This window comes from Neopelma chrysocephalum, unplaced genomic scaffold (assembly GCF_003984885.1).
Source record: "Neopelma chrysocephalum unplaced genomic scaffold, ASM398488v2 Primary Assembly neopelma1_94, whole genome shotgun sequence".
Taxonomy (NCBI): Eukaryota; Metazoa; Chordata; class Aves; order Passeriformes; family Pipridae; genus Neopelma; species Neopelma chrysocephalum.
In genome coordinates, this window is record NW_020897756.1 from 1,128,071 (window position 1) to 1,151,350 (window position 23,280).

At 50.9% G+C, this 23,280-nt stretch overlaps 1 protein-coding gene across 1 annotated transcript; it reads right to left on the minus strand.

The window, feature by feature from the left end:
* Positions 1 to 2,116: 2,116 nt before the first annotated feature.
* On the minus strand, positions 2,117 to 21,228 carry SDC4 (syndecan 4). The gene is made up of 5 exons (XM_027693888.1): positions 21,101 to 21,228; positions 7,298 to 7,439; positions 6,369 to 6,421; positions 5,942 to 6,125; positions 2,117 to 4,717 (listed from the first exon to the last, which is right to left on the minus strand). The coding sequence occupies exons 1-5, from the start codon at positions 21,176 to 21,178 to the stop codon at positions 4,566 to 4,568; spliced, it is 609 nt and encodes a 202-aa protein (XP_027549689.1). The 5' UTR covers positions 21,179 to 21,228; the 3' UTR covers positions 2,117 to 4,565.
* Between the last annotated feature and the right edge of the window lie 2,052 nt (positions 21,229 to 23,280).

A 23,280-nucleotide genomic window follows, 5' to 3' on the forward strand; every position in this document is an offset into this window, starting at 1 on the left:
AGAGAAAAGAGAAAAGAGAAAAGAGAAAAGAGAAAAGAGAAAAGAGAGAAAAAAGAGAAAAAGAAAGAAAAAAAGGAAGCACGGGCAGATCCCGGGGGTCCCGCGTGCGGTGCCAGGAGTGCCCAGGAGGGGGAGGCAGACACGCGGAGAGCGGGGAACGGGAGGGAGCCGGGAAAAGGAAATGTCCGGGGGGTGTCCCGGGGGTTGTCGCGTGTTCGGCGAAGAAGTTACGGCTGCCCCATCCCTGGAAGTGTCCAAGTCCAGCTTGGACGGGCTCGGAGCAACCTGGGCTGGTGGACGGTGTCCCTGCCCACGGCAGGGAGGGTGGAAGATGACCTTTAGGGTCCCTTCCAACTCAAACAATTTTGTGATTCTATGAAACACGACCCTCAAGGAGCCACTTTGGTACAGGTGACAGGCCCCCCCCAAAAACACCAGAATTTTGGGCATCACCACCTGCAGCACAGCTGGCACCAGGATAGGACAGAGGATAGTGAAGGAGGAGCTGAAAGGTTACACCCCATTTTCCAGCTACCCGATGCTCCTCCAGCCAGGGAGCATTTGGGAAGGGCAGACCTGCCCCCGGGCACTCTATCACATCAGTACCTGGGAGGGTTCCAGCTATTTTCAAGCCCGGGGATGCAGATCCTCAAGGTTTTGGTTTTAAAACCAGAGCAGCACTAAGAAGAAAAACAACAGCGTGTCATCTCTTAGGTCAGAGATGAAGATCAGGAACGCACAAGGCATTAGTGCTTCTCAGGATACACCAGGAACAGACAGGATGGCCAGGGAGGGCAGAAAGGCAGACAGAGGGAATGGTGACAAATCCATCCCAGGAACTGGGGCCTTGCAAGGACAGGCAGGCAGCCAGTCTTGTGCTCCAGGGATTTGCAGACTCCTTGTCCAGATTGCTTTGCAAAAACAAGGCACTTTTACACTGGGGGCGGTTTTGGAAAGTACACGGGATTCTTGCAATGGAGAGACCAAGCCCAGGAGAGAAAGAAAGGGGAGGAGGAAAACAAAAAAAGACAACCACAGGTTGTTCCAAGCAGCATATCCAAGAACCTGTCACAGCCACACGAGGAACAAGAACTCAGAGATCGCAGAGTACGTCACTGTGCACTGACAAACACGGCTCCCACCGAGCACAGGGAGGGCCCTGGGAGCACATGGCTCTGCTTTTCCTGGTACTGGATCACATTCTCAAAGGACCTTTGAGGGCACACTGGTGACAGAGCAGGCAACAAGCACATGCTACTCTCTCACCCCTGGGAGAGCCTGGGTGTTAGTCCCAATTTTCCTTTGTCCTTGCTAAGCCAAACCCCCTGGAGCAGGAATTCCCACCAGGGAGAAGGGAATTAGATTTTCTCAACGACAATAATCCATTTAAATACAGCACTCCTGAGGAGCCTCAGCAGCGTTCCCAGCGAGCAGCCCTGCTCTCTGCACAGCCACCCTCTCTCCCACCTGCCTGGGGAGAGAGACGGGTCCTGTCCCTTGAGAACACCAAGCTGGCAGAGCAGAGGGGCTTGGACAAACAGCAGTTTCCTCCACATCTTGCTTAAAAGAGCAGCTGTTTTAGTCCAAAACAGGATGAAGTCACCTGTGGACTTGCTCCCAGAGCAGCTGATCCCAGGCAAGCAGAACAGCTCTGCCCTCACTTGAAGGCCTACGTTGGTTAAACAGGGTTGGCTTGAAACTTGGTGGAGGAAGACCCCCAGCACATTGTTCTCCTGCTTGAGGGCACAGACATGTGCTGCTGTTACCAGAGGACAGGCACAGGCCTCTCTACTTCCCTCTGTCCCTTCTGGTTGCAAGGGGACAGCCCTCTCAAAGTGCCATCACAAAACTGATCACCAGAGACAGGACAGACTCACCTCAGGGTTCTGGGCTGCCTCTGCTTCACTTGCTTGGAGAAGCCCAGGGACAGTGGGAATCTCTCGAGGGGCAGATGCTGGAGGCAGCTCCAAAGCTGCTGACAAAGCCCCTTTGAGCTGCAGCCACCGAGCCAGGTCCCAGCGTGCCTCCCTCCTTGGTAAACCAAGAAGTTACACAAACACGAGCTCCCAGTTATCCAGCTCCCAAAAGAAATTTCAGATCAGAAACAGTCCAAAAAGCCAGTTTTAGAAAGTACCATTTATTTGAGGGGAAAAAAAAAAATAAAAAAATCAGTAACAGTGGAAAAACCCCAAGAGCAATTACACAAGAGAATCCAAGTATCCCGAGCCTTCCTGGTAGTGCTGTCCACAGGCAGCACAGTCCTCCCTCTCCTGCCCAACCTCCAGTGAACTCTGTGCAGCTGAGAGCCTCCCAGAGCCCGCAGTTTCCCCGAACACACTTGTACTGGGACCGAGTGAGTGAGTCACCCAGAGGAGCTCTCCTCTCCCACCCATGTCCCAACACACTTCCCTGTGTTCCCACCTCGCCTGCCTCACCCTGACAAGGGGCTGAACTTTCTTCTATGGCCTCTCTGGTTTTGGCCTCAAGCCTACACTGCAAAGCCTCAGTAAAGAGGCTTCAGGAGCCACAAGATTTCTGAAGTCTTTGCAACTGCCTGGTTTCGTGCTGCCAACCCAGGCACTCAGCTTGGGGACCCACGCTCTGATTTTTGTTTTAAACCACACCAGACTGAGCTGCAGGAGGACATGACTCACACATTGCTCTGTAAGACCTTCCTGACACAGAGGCATCAGACACACATGTCACCCTTTGCTCTGGGAGCACTGGGGGGATTGGTCCAATCCAACTCTCAGTGGAGGCAGGAGCCATCCATGTACAGGGTGTGTTAAGAAAGACCCATGGCAGGGGGTTCAGAGCTTGCACCTATGAAACCTCAGTGCCCCCAGGTGGGAGATGCTGCCCAGACAGAGCTCAGCTACCAGACCCAGCCTTCCACAAGAGGCAGGACTCGGCACAGCACCACAGGGGACTCTGCCATGCAGCCAACCCCCAAACATTAAGTTATGACCTCCGTACTGCCAGCTTCCAACGCCTGCTTCAAAGAGCAAACCCAGGTGGGGATCTCTGCTCCGATTCTCGAGGATCAAACCCAGCACTGATTCTTGAGGATCAAATCCAGCACATCACCAACCCCAGCCCTGCTCCAGGCACAGCCAGGACACGGCAATGGAGCCTCAGGGCTGTGGCTGCTCCCAGCTCCCTTCCCGAGCCTCTCATGCTTTACACAAGACAGTGGACAAACAGCAGCACAAACAAGATCAAAAGCCTCTTACACACTGTAAGGCTGCTGAAGAACTAACTCCAGCCTTTTCACTGTTAACTGTATATTTCTCAGTAAAATATATAATATATAGCTCTATAGGACTGATTGTAATATATTACAGCCTAGAAAGACTTTTGTCTTTTCCCTACTTCAATCATATTATGCATCCAACTTTGCATACAGAAGTTATCGCCTTGAATTTATAGTTGAAATTCACAGAATAAAGCTTAAATAGTTTTCACAGAGACTCATTATATTAGTGTTTTACATAACAAGCATAAGAGTTACCAAATGAGAAAGCAGCCATTTCAGAAACTATAAATAATTCTATTTTTAAAAAAAAATCCTAAAAAAAGTTATGAGAAAACCATAAATATCTTTACCCTCTACAGTAGCTGCTATAGAACTAGAAGAAACCTGTAACACACTGTAGCTAACTCTGCTTCAGTTCAGAATATGAATCATATAAAACAGCATCTCTAGACAAATGCCCGGCCAAAGGAAACACAAAGGGATTGAAAAAATAAATCTGAGGAAATTAAAAAAGTAGATTTTTTTTTTATTATTTCAAAACAATTTCTACAAACTTTATATAAACATTAGGCTATTTTCTTTAAAATTTTGTTATAAAAAAAAATCCTACAAGCAATCCTTTAAAAAAAGGTAAGAGACTGAAGGCAAGGAAAGGGTGTCACCATAGCCAAACACAACTGGCTGTCCCGATTTCAAGGACTAATGACCCTTGCCTGGGGCCAACAGGAAGAGACAGAAGTCTCCTGGGGAAGACATTCCCATAGGCCCTTTATGGCATTCAGGGATTTTGAGCCCCTGTGGGCCTTTTACTCCCTGATAAGGCAACATTATCTGTAGTGTAAGAGATTCATAAATAGTTCTCCACAAAAATGCTTCACATCAACAGCCTGCAAGACATCTAGTAGCAAGATTTATAAAAAAAAGCCATCTTCTATAGAAGCAGCCAATCCCAACACAGCACGCTGGATGCAAACACATGGTGTTTGCTTCCATACAGTCTGGTTTGTGTTTATATACCCTCTATAAAACCAAGCAGAAAATTTGGCATCTTTATTCTTTTTACACTAGCTTAGGAAAAAAAATACACTGAGGTTGGTTTTTTTTTTTCAGACTCTTTGTATTTCATTGGGCCCTTGTTAGCTGAGCGGGATGGGAAAGGGTCACGAAGGAAGTTTGTTTTTTTTTTCTCTCTCAAAGTCACTTTGAAATTCAATCCAAAAAGAGCATTTGTTCAGCACATCTCATCTGAGGGCACAGTGTTTCCATACAGTTTGTTTGTCCCTTGATGGGCACAAGGTGCTGCTGAGCTTTAAGCATAGAACTCGTTTGTGGGGGCTTTCTTGTAGATGGGTTTCTTGCCCAGGTCGTAGCTGCCCTCGTCCTTTTTCTTCATGCGATAGACCAAGAGGAGGATCAGGAAGATGGCAAACAGGAGGCCCACTGCTCCTCCTGCAATGAGGGCTGGGGAGGAAAAAGAGCATGGAATAAGTCAGCTACATCTCAAAATCTGCTTCAAGGGTACCAGCCCCCAGAACCGCCTCCAGAGTCAGTGTCCATGTGCCTGTCACCATATGTGCTGGCACTTCCAGCAACAGCAGATGTTACTGGGAAAGGCCAGAGACTGCTTCCAATCCAACCACAGAATATTCACATGTTCCACATTAACCAGTTTGTGCTAATCTTCCAGTTTAGTCCAAGGAAGAAATGCTGACAAAAAGATATCCTCCCTGCATGGAGGCAAAACTAAAAAAATCCACCAAAAAGAGCCCCACCAGGACCCACAGGAAAATGGTATAGCTCCAATCTGAGTGCTTTGTTAACCCCCTGTGTGAGCACACCCTGGGAACTCTGTATTCCATTTCATCAGCAACATCCAACCGCCAACACCACTCCCCTTCAAAAAAACCCCAAAACCACTACCCCAAATATCAATACCCACAAACCCGCTAAAAACCACCAAGATTTCCTCTCTCCTCACACCAAGGGTGGCCACAACACTTGACTGGTTTATCCTTTGCTGTGACACCTACTCCTTGCACTAAATCAGCTTCTTTGCTAGATGGCTTTGCAAGCCACTCTTCCAGTCTCTTCTCCAGCTGGAAGGATGGCTGTGGCTTGACACAATGTGCCAAGGTTTGTACCTGGACTATCAGGCCAAGTGCTTGAAGCAGCACTGTGCTAGAGACAGGCTTTCCCACCTGCTGCAGGGGAGCCAGTCTCTTGGTTTTGCTCTACACATCAGTAAGATTCCTACAGCTGGCCAGGTGTTCAAATCCCTTAGAGGGGTTGCTTGGCTCCTGAAAAGGCTCAGAAAAGGCAGGACTTGGGCACAGGTTAGAAGGAACATGCCTGTATTTGATATGAAAGTCTATGATGTCACTGGTTTACAGCCAGGAACGCCTCTTGTCGAGGCAGTATCTGGGTGCAGAGCAGCTGCCACATGACTTAAGCCAACAGTCAGCTGGCAGGCTCAAAAACAAGCTGTTTACCCCAGCAAGGCAAGCAGCAGGCTCTGCTGTTGTTTAAGGACTAGAAAGCAGAAGTCACTCTGCTACAGGTAGTCACAGAGACAATGAAACTCATTCCCCTCGTCAGGAGGGAGCTGCTCCCCAGAGAAACAGGGAACAACAGAAGGCATTTTGATTTTCAGTATTAATGATTTATCAGGAGAAGGTGGAATATTACCTGTAAGGACTTCTGTTCTTTCAAAGATGCTGCTGTTGGCTGTGCTTGCCATGGAGATCTTGTTGGACAGGTTCTCTTCGACAGGTACAGCTTTGTCTGGAATGATTTCATTGTCCACCATTGTGTTTTTCTTCTCACCTTCTATCTTTCTCCCAGTATCTCCAGGGATATAGTTGTCAGATATCTACAGAACACAGACAAACCACACCCTTCAGTAAGCAGCACCCAGCCTACCTACAGCTGAAACCAGGAGGGTGTGCAGGGCATGGAAAGTTTGCTCAGTGCATTACAAGTACACTGTTCCTGCTCCTGCAGGTGGGTTTGTCCTGATGACACGTCTTGCAGGGGGGAGGGTGTTCAGGGAGTTCAGTTCAGACAAACCAAAGGAGCTACATGTTGCTTAAAAACACACAGGGGCAATACCTACCAGAGGAGTATCCATGGTGGTCAGATATATGCCTTCTTCAGAGTCTGAGTAGTCTGCAGAGGGGGTAAAATAAAATAGAGAGGATTAAGTTTTATTCTCATTACATGCCATTTTCCTGGAATTCACACTTCTCATAATACCAGCACCTGCAGACAAACTAGAACTCTTGTCCTCTACAACTCACTCTTGTCTACTAGTCCTTTTATCATTAATGACTTTGATTGCACAAGACCATGAGATGTAATCTTGAAACCCACACCTCTTATGGGAGGGGTCTTCAGCTGGATCCATTGGCCCCTGCAGAGCAGATCTGCCATAGCTTACTGAGGTAATGCCAATGGAGGGCATTGCTCCCACAGCCCATCCCTAAAGGATCATTCACCAACCCTCCAGATCTGCCCAAACATGTCAGCCACCGATTTCAGCACTTGTTCTTTTACTTTTAGAGAACAAATGTTCACATAAAGGGACACAGAGCTACAGAAACTGGTTTGGGCAGGGAGCTTTGCATGTCACAGAGAGTTCACTTGAACACCAGTTAGTCCTTCACCTTGTTTGGCCTCAGCTGAGATATTAACTCTAAGCCTTTTAATACTGCCTCAACAATAGATTTTTTTTTTGAGTTTCTCAGCAGTTCTTTGGAGTTCAACAGGAAAGAGATCCAGCCAGTGCAATGCCTTTTCACTTACAGCAAAACAAGCTTGGCTACACTCCATCTGTCCTCCCCAAGTGATTCAAACATCGCAGCACAACCACTTTCACTGTTCTCATCTGAGTGACTACAACTCACAAGGCTCTCTCATCCCCACTTGACACTGTGGTTCCTCTGGAGCTCTGGCTGTGCACTTAACCCATCACTCATGGGCTGGTGCTGAAAAAACATCACAGCATCAGCTGAGGGAGATCCATTTCCCCCCTTCCCTACTTACCTCCAGACCCAGATGACTCATCTATGTCCAACCCATCAGCAGTTAAGTCAGGCCTGAATTCACCAATGTCTTCATCATCTGGCAAATCCCCAGAGGCAGGGTAGTCAAGCCATCCAGCATCCATGGTCTCAGTTTCTCTCACCTGCAAAGGGGTGTGGAAAAGTGTTAAATATCAGGCAACTCAGAAGCATTTCACGGAAGGTTCAGAGCCTGTGCTGAGCACATCACTTCCAACAGAAAAACAGTAAGTGCTGAACTTCCTCTCCACCAAAACCATTATCGTTATCAGCCTGGAAATAGCTGAATTCCCCTAGAATTTCTCAGAACAGAAGTGAGAGCCAGCCTGGGAGGGGAATTTCCTGAGCACTACAGATTCAAGAAGTTCACCTAAACACACAGGGTGAAAACAACACAACAGGATCTTGGTCAGGAGTTTGCAGCAAAAGCATTTGGAAAAGCAATACCTTGGAAGGACTTGCTATTCCTGGGGAAAAAGCCCGGCATCTATAGGTCAGTTTTTTGCATAACACCAAAGCCTCACAACCAAGGCAATTCCTCGCTTCTTGTATTGAGAACAAACCCATTTTATCACCCAAGGCTTAAAAACTGGTCTGTCAGTTCAGCTGAACTGCAGTGCAATACAGTGTGACGTTCAAGAGCACTCACTATCAGTAATGACTTGCCTGAAGGAAGAGCTTCCCCTGCCTCACCTCTTAAAAAGCATGTAAACAAACAAGCCTGTAAAATATGTCCGGGATCCAAAGGCCCAAGGAGTGCAGCTACAGCACAAAAGCTGGAGAGCCTCCCAGATATCAGCTGTTTGGCCACAATGGCAATTTGCACACCAAAGCTCATTCGCACTTGGGACTTTCAAGGAGCCACAAGCACAAACCTCCTGCCCTCACCAAGGTTATGCAACTTCCCAGAAGTATTTCTCCTCTCCCTACAGCCCTGGGGCCAGCCCGGTGAGGGTACCACAGGTATGAGCTCTGGGGTTGCTCAACACCAGCCCACAGATTCCAGGTGCTTCCACAGCCATGAAATCATCCCAGTGGAGGAAGACTCAACCCCTTCCCCTAAGGCAGATGGATGGGTCTCACAGCCGGGGGCTAAACTGGCAACATTCTTTCACCCTGAACGCCTGGGAAGACTGGGATGTCTTTACAAAGGTTTTATCAGGAGAGCATTTTTAAAACATCTCTTTACCCCAGTCCAGCACATCCGGGGGGCTTTTCTCAGTGTACAGGCTTGCCATGAGCTACAGCCTCAGAGGGGTGAGAAGGATCAGAGACTGGGGACAGTCAGAGCTGCTGGGATCAGCCCTCCTGCTCCCCTGGCCAGGTGTGGCCCATCCCACAGCCCAGCAGTGACACGACTGATGAATTACATCCGCTATCGATCTCACACACCAAGGCCAACAATCAGCCACAAGCCACGTGTCAGCTTCCTCTGCCCACGGCCCCAGCCCAGATCCCAGCCCCATTCCCCTGCCCCTCAGCACATTTGCACACTGGGTTTGCCACAGACAGGGCTTTGTGGCCAGGCCAGGATGTTTCTCATTTTGCACCAGGAGCAGTGGCACTAGATGTGCTTTTTCTTTGCTTATTGAGGCATTTTGGGTCTCCCCAGCAACTCCGCTGCACGATAACCAGATGAACAGCCCAGAGGGCATGAAATGCTGGGGCCAGTTCTCCTCCCAGAACCATCTCTGCTATGCCAAGCCTGGCACTAGGTGTCAGGAAGGGGGCTGGGAGGAAGGTCAGCCTGGAAGAAATCCTCTCCCGGCCTGGAACCAGGCATTCCTGACGTTACGGATCACTCGCTCCAAGGGAAATTCATTTCAAGATACACGAAAACCAGCCAAAGCCAGCCCTGCAATGCAAACTGCTGCCAGCATGCAGTAGCTGTTCCCAGGGCAGCTCCTGGCCACTTCTTCCTGGCAGGAAGAGCTCAATCCCCAATCTAGGGCACCGGGGCTGGGGAGCACATTTGCTGCAGACCCGTATAATCTGCTGCACTGGGCAGATTGATGTTGGCAAAAGTGCTGTGCCGAGCCACACCCCGGTGCCAGCTCACCCTGTGCTTCACCATGAGTCACGGCCTGTAGTGTCCAAGCAAGGGCAGCTCCAGAAAAGCTGGGTTTAGTCCCCCAGAGTGGCTGGACAGCCCCCTGGCCATATCAGCTGGGCCCAGCCAGGAGCAGACAGCCACAGCCATGAGTACACGCTGTGGAACGCACCGGGCCTGGCTATCAGAAAAACCTATTGAAATCAGGACAGGCAGTGTTTACCAGCACAGGACATAAGGAAATTACTGACTCACAAGCATAAATAAGATTATATGGGAGCGTTCCCTGAACTCACTCTTCATCATCCTCTTGAGCAAGGACAGGGAAGTTCCTGGAAGCCACAAGAGCTTCTCAAACAGTACAGGAAACTTTTCCTCACGTTCCAGATTCATCTGCCAGGGAAGTCAGAGGGCTGCTCCTCCATAATTATCCTTCAGGTTTCAAGGCATGTACTTCTAGGAAGCTGGCTCTAACTGGGAGCTGGGGCATGGGCAGCCTGGGAAGAGTTAACACTGGAGTGTGGTGCTTGAAGGGCAGGTCTGGAGCAGGCACATTCCTCACATACACACCTGTGAAAGGGCACACAGGCACTTTCACAGACTTACAAGCACTGGCTGCAGGCTTCCCGAGTGCCACATAAAGAGCTCCCTGGAGTTCTTTGCTTAATAGAAGTACACCCCTTTCCAAGGGCATCCAGTCCTCCCTACAGCTCTGCCACTCGAAGGGGCACTGCGGAAGGCGGCCGCACTTCCTCTGGGTTTGCAGGCTGCAGCCAAGAGGAAAGAGCTACGAGACTGCCACAGGATGATGGTCAGCCCTTGCCAAGTCATCTCTGGCCACATTCAGCTTAACACCTTCTGCAACTGCCAGCTGGAGAAGGACACCAGCGCTGCTCAAGAGTCTGCTTTCCACCACCTGTTGTCCCAGGACTGGAGCCAGGCCAGGGACTTGCTGGGAGAGTCGGACTGGGCGGCTGCACAGCTCCACCTCACCCTGGCAGCTGAAGTCAAGTCCTACTATTAATATGCTCCTCTCTAGGAGGGGTCTGTACAGAAATCAACCTTTCCTGCGGGAGTCTAGTTCCAGATTTCTTCCTCATGTTAAGCAGCTTTATCCCCAGTAAGCACCATGGGAGATTAAACAGTGTGCTGGGGAGCAGAAGCTTTGCCTGCCAGTGGCAATAAATAAATAAATAAATTATAGATTTCGTGCCAGACAACCAGCACATGAGGCACGTGAACTATGAGCATCATTCCTGGAAAAGCTGGGCACAGAGATCTCATGTTTGAGCCCAAGGCAGGCTGTACTACTGGATGAAGCCAGACACTGTTTGCTCAGTGGAGGCACAAGAATCGCACCCCTGGCACCCCAGGCAGCACTACTGTGCTCCATTCCTAGCCCACCTTGCTCCATTTCTCACTCCTGGGGCCTTCCCTTACAGCCCCAGGATACCCTTCAGCTCTTCTCAAAGCAAGATCATCTATTTATTGAGGCAGCAAGCAAAGTTTGAATGCAAAGTGTGAATTTCCCCAGCCGCTGGCGAGTTCTGGGAAATAACAAACCCAGGCAACTCGCCTGCCCCAGCCCACATGTCCTCACCACAGCCTTTGCAAACCCTTTCAAAAAAACCCAAATGATGTTTTGGGGCAGAGACAAAGTTTTCCAGACATGGAACTGGCTTTTACAGCTGGCCCTTGTCTCTGATCAAACACAGAGTTCATTAAAACTCCTTTGAAGGGTCACAGCCAGCAAGTTGCAAAGGGAGTCAGACCTGCAGGGACTGGGGCAGCCACAGCACACGGGGCTCTTTATCAAGTTTATTATTTTGGCATGGAGACCCAGTGCTTGGTCTCCCTCCCCAGCACTGTGTACACAAATCCTGGAGTAAACAGGAGCAAGGTGAAAGTCAACCTTTCCCAGACAAAAGCAGATGGAGCTGGGCCAGCCTGGGAGGTGGAAGGAGAGGGGGCAGAGGCACAGACCTGTTAACTCTTTGCAGCTTGCAGGGACAGGCAGGTGTAAGCTGCTCCCAGGGCTTTTCTCAGGTGCTCTGTACTCAGGGACAGTCCTACAGATCACCTTATTTCACTTCAGCAGGCAGGGCTACACAAAATATCCTTCCCAGACCCGTGCTGTCACGGACAGATGTCACCTCACACCACCACAATGCACACCCACATCAGCTCAACCAGCAAGGGCTCCTGGACCACACCAGCAGCTGCCTGGATGGTCCAGCCTCAGAGCCTGGTTATTAAGAGATCATCTGCAAAGCCTCCACCCTGGGCCTTCTGCTGTCCTGCATCATGGACCAAAGAGCACAGAATCCAACAGGGCCTTCCCAGTGCAGGGATGCAAAGCTCTGTAAACCACCCAGCCCAAGAGAGGGGATTTCCACACAGTTCTCTTCCACCGAGCTCTTGCAGGAGCCCACAAACCAGGTGGGTTTTAAAGGTCACACCAAGCATGCAAAGGAGCAAGGGTTAGGAGTGAGCTCACCCCCCTCAAAGCCCACCAGCCCCCCAAAAGCAGGAAGGTGAAGGAGTCTCATGAGCCCTGGAAACTGGGCAGCTCAAATTGGTGTGAAACAGCCAAATAAAGCTGATCTCTACAGGAGGGAGGTGTGCAGTGAGGCAACAGGCAAAGACAGCTCTATCTTCCCATCTGAATGCACATTAAAAAATGTTATTAGAAGTGACAGGTGCTTCCAGCAACAGCTCCTGTTAGACTAGTAAGGAAAGGGTCTATATTCCCCCAAAACACCCTTCACTCCCTCCATGCTCCAGGTCTGTTTAGGGAAAAAAAAATAAACATACAAAAGTCATGTTAGTCCTGAGAGCAAAGCAAATATCAATATTTTGTTCTAGGTCACACCTAACTCCTTTAACACATCAGCCACAGTAAAAAAAAAACCCTCACTTCTCCTAGTTTCCTGTGCCCATGCCTGGTGGTACTATTTCACCACTCATTTCTGGTCAGTCTGTCCCACATAACTCTCAGCACACATGGCCTGCACTGGCCTTTGTGCCAAAGGACAAAAGTTAAACATCTCCCATCCAGGCACATGTTTGTATTTCGTTGCATGACAGGATCACCTGAGGTTTCCAGACGCGGTTAAACACTACCCTTGCTCAACACTTTCCAAGCAGTCCTAGAGCAGAGCCACAGCCAGCCTTGCCCATCTCCTCTCTGACAGCCACTATCCAGCACTCCCACCACAGTGAGCCACAAAGGTAAATCCAAGACACCCCTGAGGACTAAGGGAGAAATCAGAGACTGAAGTACTGACCACAGCATGCAGGCATCTCCGGTGCCCACAGCACTTACTGCACGCTCTTTGTGCCTCTTAGCAAAGAGGGGAAAAAAGCACATTATTTTTTGAATTATGCTCAGTAACACAGACAGGCAGGGAGCAGGGTTTTACTTAATAAGACAGAGCAGGAGCAACATGCAGGCTGGGGAACTGTCTGGCCGGTGAAAGCATCACTCGCTCAAGGTGACTCCGCAGAAGCCTGCCCAGTCCCTGTCCAACCAGGTATCCATCTCCCTGCAGGCACATCCCCAGCCCGTGTGCTCACACTCCACAGCCCACGTGCAGAAGAGAAGGCACATCCAGCACCACCCCAGCCCCAGCCCTGGCCGCTCCCCCCTTGCCCCCGTTCCCCGTGTGATTCTTTAAGCCGTGTGGCCACAAGCAGCTCTCCTGGGGGCTCATGCGGCAGCGGAGCCGTAATCCCCGTGACAATTACACTGTAATCCCGGGCTCTGCAGAGCCACTCGCTGTCACGGGTGCCTCCCCTGCAGCAGGGATGAATCCTCCCGGGCTCTGCTCGCTCAAAATAGGCTTCCCTGCGCTCACAAAGTCAAGCCGCGGTTACCTTTGAACCGCTGTGCGCTTGCTTACACACACAGCCTGCTCCCTCCAGCCCACAGGAGGACGGAGAGATTACCAAGGAATGAACTCTTGTTTAACTGCTTTTCCCTGATTATCAGCCACGAGCAAAGCTATAAAGATTGAGTCTTTTGCCAGACAGGCACATGCTGGGATCTGTTTACTGCAACGGTGGCAAAATAGCTGCTCTAAACACTCCATGCCCAGCTCCAAAGCCAGAGCGGGAAGGAGATGACTGCTTCCCATCCAGCCAGAGGAGATAAAGCTCAGCAGGCAGTTGCAGATGGCTGTGTGTCCATCACTTGCCCTGAAGCAAAAAAAGATAATGTTCAGAGGAAAACTACAGGAGGAAAAAGCAGGAGCTCTCATGTGACTTCAGAGGAAAACAACTGCCGGCAGGATTTCACACCCCTGAAGGGTTCTCCTGGTCACAGCAGTGATACACACCTACTTCATAAAGAGATTATATTTTTTTATGGTGTTTACAAACCTAATCGTAGGCAATTCATACACTTCACTGCCCTGGGCTCAGCTCCATTCAAGGTAAAAAAAGGAATTCAGTTTTTCCAGCTCACGACTCACTCTGAGTTGCCCTACTCTGTAATAGAGGCTTCTACTGCATCCTTGTCTGAGGAAGGAAAAAAGGATATAAAGGCCCCAGCAAAGCAGCTTTTCCACCAAGGATGATTTTTCATGCTGATGCTTCAGGTTTGGGATGTTTCACGTATCACACTTCCCCCTGACGCCAGGAAGAGGCCTGCCCTCACTGCCCTTTCCTAGAATACAGCTACACCCCAATATTTCCCTGAACACGTACACAAGCAGAATTTCCACTCGGCAAGAAATGCATGACGTGCCTTTTTGGGATCTTTGTGCTCCCTCATGCCGTCGTGTTAGCAAAATTAAGCCAGGCAGACACCCAACTTCAAAGGGTGCCTTTGCTATCTGGCTCACCATGCAGCTAATCTCAGCTTGTTTGTACAGTCAAGATTCCCAATGCTGCGCCCTACAAATGCTTCCCCTCCCACGATCCATTTTAATCTAATCAGAAGTAGTAGCCCAAAGATTTAGGCTTAGCCCAGGCAGCTGAGCTCTGCCAGCACAGTTATGCTGCTCCGTTGGCAAAGGTGCCAGCAAAGAACTGCAGCAGAGGAAGTTATCGGCACAAAAGCACTTGAGACAGCGTAGCAGCAGCACTCCACTATCAGCCAGACCCGTGTGAGCATTGATACAAACAAACATTTCAACAGCAGGCATTTTCCTAGCTACAGAGGCTGGGTTTTCAGTGCCTGGAGTTTGGGGTTGGGTTTTTTTGTTTGTTTGTTTTTTAACTAAGACGTTCCCTACTTGTGCAGAAGTTGCCTTGGCTTGGGCCCAGAAAGCAGCAGACACAGCGTGTGCTATTGGGGATAATGCAGCTGTACTTCAGGAAACCTGTCACTCCCCAGGGGCATTTTTCCTCTCTCAACGGGCTCCGGACTCCCAGTAAGGCTCCCTCGCCTCTTTGAGCAGGGGGTGAGCAGCTGGCAGCAGTTTTCCAGCCCTCCCTGACCATGTCTCTGTACCCACTTTGTCACAGCCAGGAGCAGAGGGACCCAGCCATTGTTTGGGTCACTCCTTCCCTGGCGCTGCAAAGCCCACGCTCGGCTGGACTAGCAAGTCTGAGTAACCAACACGCAGGACCTGCTCCTCATACTCAGCCTCAGGAAATTTGGAATTAGCGCCAAGAACAGCCCGCACATAAACAGTCTCCTGCAAGATCCTGGCTCCAGACTCTGCTCCACTGCACACTGTGGATTTGCAATAAATATTTACCTCGCTGGGGAACAGACTATTCCAAGCAAAAGCTCCTGACATCAGTGGGGACTGTATTTCCATTTGAAGGAGAGTAGAAGCTTCTCTGTTTCTAAAGGGGGACATTAAAGAGGCTTCTGCCACCCTCCTAGCACCATACTGGCCAGGATCTGTCCCTCCACCTATGGGTCCCCCTCTTCTCCAGGTCAGCACAGCAGCACCCCACCACACCAGGTGCCCTCCTTCCAGCCATACTCCCCTCGGTCACCTCACCTTCTGCACAGAGATTTCTGGCTACTGTGCTGCGCAAGCCACTTCAGTGCAAGTCCAAGGCACTTTCACAGTCATTAGTGCACGTTAGCATTGCTTTTTATTGCTATAGTTGGACTGTAACAGCAGCTAAAAGGCAGGAGGCAGGGTGAGCCTCACAACAAGGTGAGCTGGCCAAGGGCACATCGCTTCGTATTCAAGTCTGACAGCAGCACAGTTTTAGAGGAACCATGGTGGAGACATCTTTTCCCCTACAGCAGCTATGGCAGAGCAACATCAGAAGAGAAATCCTTCCCATGGCAGGCTTTGCTGTCCCTGACACAACACAAAATTTGTTTAAGCAAGAAGCAGCCGTGGTTTTGCTTGACATAACACCAGCCGCTTGGGTAACAGTGCTATGGGTCTCCCAGTCTCCTTCCTGCCCCAAGGAGTGTCTCTCTGAGATTTTAATTAACTGCTTTGATTTTTAAGTTATCCCAATAATTTGTCTAACAACAGCCTCTTGGCATCTTATAAGCAGATTCTCAGCCTCAAAGGATTTAAGGATAAAACTGACAAGAGTGCATATTTCCAGCAAAAATAAAGACTTTTACAAGAAGCATACTTTTCAAGTCAGTCAGCCTTCAGAAACTGAGAGGGACACAGCTACATCTTGCATGTTTTCCCCTCCTACGCTGACATTTTCTCCAGATTCAGGATTAAGTATTTAACCCCCTCTTTTGAGGCTTTCTGCTCCTTTAGCTTGCTTTGAACACTTTCACTCACTTTGGCTAATACCACTGCTTTCCTCTCTCCCATGGAGCTCTTGTTTCTGCCTGGAAATGAAGGAACCACCGAACTGCCAGAGCAAGTTACAGCTGCTCAAGACAGGGACATTTTATGATCTGCCTTTGCCAACACCAGCTCAGCTACTGGCAGCAGTCACATGTCAGAGCCCAACAGCTTTTCTGCCCACCACAGCCACAACCAGATTAAACAGGAGGCAGCAGAGAAGGCGCTCGGCCAGCACAGACCATGTGCCAAGCAGAAGCCCTAGTTCTGCCTGTCACCCCTTTCCTAACCCCATAAGAAGAGATCCACCTCCGCGCTGCAGAGCCTCGGAAGTCTGAGTCACTGCTTTGGGTAAGGGGCCAGGCTGTTACTCAGAGGGTGACAGCAGTGTCTAAGGGAGCTGTGATGCCAGGCAAGTGCCAGAAACCTGAGTCAGAGCATGACTGCTGCAAGTCAGGGCCGATGGCGACACACAGCAGAGCTCGTCCTCTGACCAGCAGCATTCACTGGACAAACATTCAGGCACACGCTTAAAGACAAAAAAATAAAAGCCTGAACTAACCTAGAAGTGCAGCCCTAGAAGCTCATTAATGTAGGATCTTTTACAGTCCCTCAGAGCAGTGGTTTATTACAAGTTAAACTCTTTAACTAGGCTGCCCTGTCTATTCAGAGCCACCAAGCCCAGTCTCATCACAAGAGTCTCATTCTAGTGCAAATCATTTGAATCCTTAATCTCAAGCATTTGCATTCCAGCCAGTCTCAAACAAACAGCCACACATGCTCCCCAACAGCAGCCCGGAGGTCAGGCGTTCGCAGGGTTTGTCCCCTCGGTTTTGTAGTGTTTCAACTGCTTCAGCTTCTAGTTTGAGGCTGCAAAAGCAGCACAACCCGGCTGTTGTTACAGGGCATAAAGGAACAGGGTGTACCGAGTGAAGGGGGAGAATGCAGCTGCAAGATCTAAGAGCAGGCTCAAGAGGATAAATGTTAACTCAAGAGCTAGGAAGTGTTTTGAAGGATGGATGCTCCTTTTGTCTAGCCAAAGCCATAGCTGGGGAGTTAGTTCTGTGGGATCAGAGAGCCACGACAACTTAATCAAGTAATCTTACAAGTCAACCCAAGTAATTTACATTGCAGACCATGGAACAACAGTTATGCCACTCTTACAGGTACAGTTAGTATCACTAATTAAAAAAAAGTTTGTCTTTAAATGCAGAAACATCAATCTGTTCATTTGAGAGAGAACAACACACACAAAGTGTAACACAACCTAGTGGTAACTTATAGCCAAGGGGATTCAAGCAGCCAGGATATGTCTAACAGAGTATTTACCAGCACCAGCAGTCAGAGGGAAGGGAAAAGTAGCTGCAGGAGCTGTGCTGAAGTCCACGTGCTGAGCAGCCAGCCAGCGTCCCTCCTCTCCATCGTCACCTGGAAAGTCAAGTTGGCAGCTTCCAGCTTGTGGTGGAAGTGGGACAGTATGACATTACAGGAAAACCATGGCACGGTCACATGAGGCTCCATTTCAGGCATTTGAGAGCAGCAAATGGCCTCCCCACCCCAACCATTCAAGCAGCTCAAGGCAATAGTAATGCCATTAACAGAGGCTTGGAGGGGAAGGGAGAGGCGAAAAAACATTTTCCCTGTTGCTGGACTGGGTACAGGCCTTCGCAAGACCTCAAAGTGCCAAAGCCTTGGGAGACAGCAATAGGAGAGGCAGGAAAGACAGCAATCACATTGGCTACCAACAGCCTTAACTTCCCAGAGCAAACGAACCTCTGGTATCTCGAGTCTGAAAAGTACCAAGTTCAGCCCCGATGTGCCTCTTGCGTAAGCTGTTCGGAAAACTCTGAACCACAGGAGAGTGCTCTCCAGCATGGGAGCTGGCAGCACTTCGGACAGATGAGAACTGGGCAGCAGCACCGTTTCCCTGACTGTGCCCCAAGCACTGCAGGGGTGACTATTCCCACCCCTGGGAACCTCCACATCTATTGTGAACAAGGCTCTGAGCCACAGAAGGACCACGCAGCCCTGAACTCCCACCCCATGAACTGTGCACGCAGTTTGACAAGGTACAAGGTGCTAGAGAGGTTATTTCTTCCTACATGTTACAGGCGTTTCGTCCCAACAGACATCTCTAGATTTGTCTACCAGAAGTCATGGGCTCCTTGCCCTTCAGGGCTAAGGAACATTGCTTTGAACACTGTATATAAACACCGTGTTTCAAGAAGGCTGAAGCAAAGCAGGGTTTAGCTCTACATGTGAGCTTGCCAAGTCCAGGTAAAAAATAAAGTAAAATGTGCAGATAGCAATGTCTTGATTTGATTGGGAGGGACAGATGAGAAACTGGGCAAAGAGCAGAAAGAACAGGCCTCGGGGATCAATGGCAGCAGGACAAGCCAAACCGGTTTTAACATTAATAATGCTGCACTACTTTCCAAACACAGCTATCATCAACAAGACACCAGCTTTGCCAATCAGGAGGCCTCCGAGCATGATTGCTTTAAGCCAGCAAACAGAGCCCACTAACAGCACGAAGCCTCCCCCTTCCCCCTAGAGCAATCCTCTGCCAGCAGCTTCTGGGTTGGATTTGTGCTCATCTGTACTGCTGGGGACCCACAAACATGATGTGGTGCTGCATGGAGACTTTTTCTACATAGTTCAAAGGTAAAACAACTGCAATAAGCTTGCAGCCCACTAGCACCGCTACAGCCCTGCTGAGCTCAGGGCACTCGGCCCTTTTGCAGCCCAAACTGAGCAGAGCTCAAACCTGCAGCAGAAGAAATACCCCTTGCTTTCCTCCTGTGCTGCCAGGGGCACTTTTAGATGCTAAAAGCACAGGGAGAGCTCAGCAATGCCACTCTGCTCAAGCAGGCAGACCTCAAGTCCTCTGTCAACTCCACTGATCCCACGTCTTGGCTGCACTGGTGGCTTTCTGTCCATCCCCCCTAAAGCACCTTCTGCAGGAACCCCATCCTTGCACAGCAGAGGGGAGCACCCTGCCCACACAGCCTTTGCCTTCCAAGGCACTCAGCCAGAGAGGCCCGGGGACCACCTGGTGACATCAGGCATCAGCTCCAGGCTCCCCCCGCCCCACGGGGAAGAGGGGGATGTTCTCACACAAAGCTGCGGGGCTGTTGTAACACAACCCACCCACCCGCAGCCGGAGCACAAACGTCACACTTCGGCACTTCAGTAATATTCCCCACCCTCTTACACATCCCAGGATTGCTTCACACGGAGAGAAATCCCATTTACACCAGAAAGCCGCGCGAGGGGAAAGGAGCCAAGGCATTTCTGTTTGTACAGGCTTGGGGAAATATTCAAGCACCGGAACGCTCTCAAAATCCGCGCTCTTACATAAGCACAAGAAATACAATCCCCGTCTTGTTGAGAAACAGCTACCTGTCTTCACCCTGCCCGCACAGAAAAACCAAGAGCCACATGCTGTGCAGCCCTGCACGTTTTAGCGGTGCTATTAAAAAAAAATAATATGGGAGGAGTGCCAGCAGAACTCTCCCAAACCGTGTGTCATCCTCATCTCCTCCCCGGCAGCCTGTAACCCAAACAATTTGTTTGGATAAGGCTTTATAGTAGGCCAGTGTTACTTCTCAAGCACACACTCCATCTTAGGTAGCTTAAAAGATACAGACAAATACTCCGTAGAAGTTCTATATAAGGATTTACAGACCACATTTGTGCAAAATCTGTTGTCTTTGCAGAAATCCGATGCTTGCAGACCAGTCCAGTCCCCAGAGATACCAAGTTGCATTTCATACCAAACATGGTCAGTGCAACTTCCAGATGCTGTCTGCCCCAAAGGTTTGCCCTACTGGTTTGGGCCAGTTCCCAAACGACCGATTCACGTGCTTAATAGCAGGGATAAAGACACCAGATTAGAGTAAAGTGGATTTGGGCTGGTTGGTTTTAGCAGAGTAGCTGGCAATTACTACAGATGCTCTCTATGGGAGTTCCCTACTCTACAATCAGCAACCCCCCAACCCTGTGCCCCTATTACAAAGCAGCACAGTCTTATCAGCTCAGATCTGCCCACCCAGCCTTCAGTCCAAAGCAAACCAATGTGGATGATTAAATCTAGTTCTAAGGATCCCCGATCTCCTGCAGTTACCTTAATCTCAGCAGCTCTTTTCAGACCAGCAGAGGAATCTGCCCTGATTGCACTATCAGCAAGACGGACACACACAAAAACAAACAAACAGCGGGGAAGCCAGAATCTCAAAGTCTCTGCTTCACCACGAAGACCCCACACGTGCCAGCTTGAAGCATCCAAAATGTTTCACCTCATTATATATTTAAGAGATTCTTAAATCCTCCATGGTAATGCATCATTTTTCATCCCCATGTGAAAGTAAGAAAGGCTTGATACACGCTGAAAAACCCCAGGCACCGGCACAACCAAACTCAGGTACGGCTGGAAAGCCTATCCAGGTGCTGTAACGCACCGCACGCATCCAACCCGCCGCATATTCCCAATAAAAGAGGGATTCAAGGACTTAAGTCCACGATCAGCAGTTGGAGATCGAAGCTGCAATGCAGCGCAGTTCATTTCCACCAGGTACCCCCGTAACGCTCTAACCCCACCAGCCCTGAGCACACCGGGGATACACGGGGAGAACGGGATACGTGAGGAGCGGTACAGCCGCGGGGGCAGCCGGGCAGACACCGCCGGGACACCGGCCGGGACACCGGCGGGCACCGGCCGGCGCTGCTCTGGCATCGGACGGAAGAGGCAGCGTGCGAGCCAGGAGAGCCGGAGGAGGAACGGGAACGGCCCTATCGCCGGCCACCCATCCCGCCCCCCTCCCCTCCCCCAGAGAAGGGCAAGCGGCGGGGGCAGACCCCGGGAGGACGCAGCGGTGGCATCGGCTCTCAAGCTGCTGGCGAGCGGGGCCTGAGACCCGCGGGTCACCCACCCGCTGGCACCAGGAGCCCTTCCCTGGCGGGGCAGATCCCCCCCCTTCCCTCCCGTCTCCCTCGGCCCGGCGGGACTCACCGACTCTGCGGCGGCGGCTCGCAGGAGGAGGCCGAGCAGCAGCAGCGCGGCGCGGAGCGGGACACGGGGCAGCGGCATGGCCGGGCTGGGCTGGGCTGTACCGGGAGAGACGGGGCGCCGGGGCTGCAGATCCGACCGGAGCGGGCTCTAGTCGCCTCCCGCCGCCGCCGCGGCCCTTATAGGGCCGGCACAGCCCCCGCGGGGGCGGAGCGGCGCTGCTCCCGCCCTGCTGGGAATGCCCGCGGCCCCCGCCCCGCACCGGCACCGCACCGCCGGGACAGGGGGGCTGCGACCTGCCCCGCGCCGGCACCGGGACACGGGGACACTGCCGGGCTGACGGCCGAGGCATCGCGGGGGGACACGGCGGAACCCGGGTCCGTCTGTGCGGGTGTGGAACCCGCTCTGCGTGGTTGGGACCCCCGTCCTGCCGGCGGCGGCGGCAGTCACTGAGTCATGGGGAAAGGGGGGAAGGAGGAAGGGAAGGGGAGCGGGGGGGGAAGAAAGGAAAAGATGAGGAAGGAAAAGGGGGAAAGGGAAAAGGAAAGGGGGGAAGAAGGAAAATGAAAAAGGGGGAGGGGGAAAAAGAGAGGAAAGGGGAAGAGGGGGAGGAAGGGGGAAAAGGCGGGGAGAAAGGGGCTGGGAGAAAAGGAAAGAAGAAAATGAATGTAAGGGGGGGCTGAGTGTACAGGAGGGGGAAAGAGAAAGGGGGGGGGAAGTGAAAAGGGGGGAAAAGGGAAAGGGAAAGAGGGGGGGCGCGGGCACGCAGCATCCGCTTTCGCAGCATTCCACAAGTGACAGTCTCACATTTACAGAAAGGCGAGAGCGAGTCCCCGCGCCTGGCAGCGCGTCACCGCTGCGGTGATCGCCGGTGTTACATCACCCGGGGCTCATCGGAGGTGGAACACGAAACCGCTCCAACCCTCTTCTCTGTAAGCGGCAAGGGCAAAAACCCCACACTGATAAGGGAGGAGGGAGGGAAACTCAACAGCACACTTTAATTATTTCCGTTTCTCTTATCACATTTAATAACTTTGCCTGACCATGAGAATTTGCTTGAAAGCATCTATTACAGTCCCTTAACCCCAGGGGTACCTGAAATCTCCCACCAGTACGGCCCTCTGTGTCAGTCCCTCACTCACGCTGCAGTCACATCAGTTTGCACTTGGGCTTTAGTCTGCAGAGTGTAAAGTCATTTTCTGAACAGGAAAGCAACTCACACACTACAAAGTGTATGTGCCATGATCCCACCTGCCAGGTATGGACACCACCTCCATCAGAACTGGTTCTCAGCCTGCTCCAGCACTACAGAGCTATCCCACCTTAAACCAAAAAGATCCCTAAAGCGAAGCAGCCTTCCCAATTGCCTGTTCCTTTGGGAATAAACAGGTACAGAGGGTGTGGGCTGAGGTCTAGAGGTGTCCTCAGTGTTTGTTAGGACTGTGCCTGCACACATGACCACTGGCATGACCACTGGCAGCGCCGTGCTGAGCTGGCTGTGGAGCTGGTTGGCATAATATAAAGTGACAAAGAGCGCTGCTCTGGGCTTAAAAAAATAAAGTAAGATCTGAAGACAGCACACGTGCAGGTAAGGGTAGGAACCAGCCTGGAGCAGATTGTGGGGGAGTTTGCTGTAGCACATGACCCTCTGTGCTCAGGACAGCCATGTATCACTAACCCCCTAGTTAACCTCAGCATCCAAGGCCATGAGGGAGGGATCTGTGCTGTGGGCTGGGTTATTATCCTTCCTTATTACCCTCACTTCATCACACAAGAGGAGATGATGGAAGTCACTCCTGGTGCAGTCAGGGAAGCCAGCTCCAGTGAATCTCCAGCTCTGGACACCCAGCTGAGGTGGGCAGCAGGAGATGGCGAGGACAAATGTGCAAGGACTGGTCCATACCATGACAACATCTGCTAGACAGGAGACAGCCTCAGCAGCACAAGGCGTCCAGAAGCACTCCATGGCCCCTAAACCTCTACATGCCACCTGGATTTGTGTGCATATGGCCATGACCTCTATACACCTCCTTCCAAGTAAAGCAGCCACCACAAAGATGCTTTCAAAACCAGCTTTCTGTATTGTGGCTACAAACCCTGCTCACTCGCCCGTTTACTTCCTCTCCAGACAAGCACATTACACTGAACTGCTCCTGGTTGTCATTCCCCTCAACACACACCCA

Bases quoted from the DNA above. Each gene is read 5' to 3' on its own strand.
- SDC4 (XM_027693888.1), bottom strand. From the start codon at position 21,178: ATGCCGCTGCCCCGTGTCCCGCTCCGCGCCGCGCTGCTGCTGCTCGGC. The intron at 6,126-6,368 runs GTAGGTATTGCC...TGTGTTCTGTAG, and splicing joins CCACCATGGATACTCCTCTG to ATATCTGACAACTATATCCC. The intron at 4,718-5,941 runs GTAATATTCCAC...TTTCCTCCCCAG, and splicing joins AAGAACAGAAGTCCTTACAG to CCCTCATTGCAGGAGGAGCA.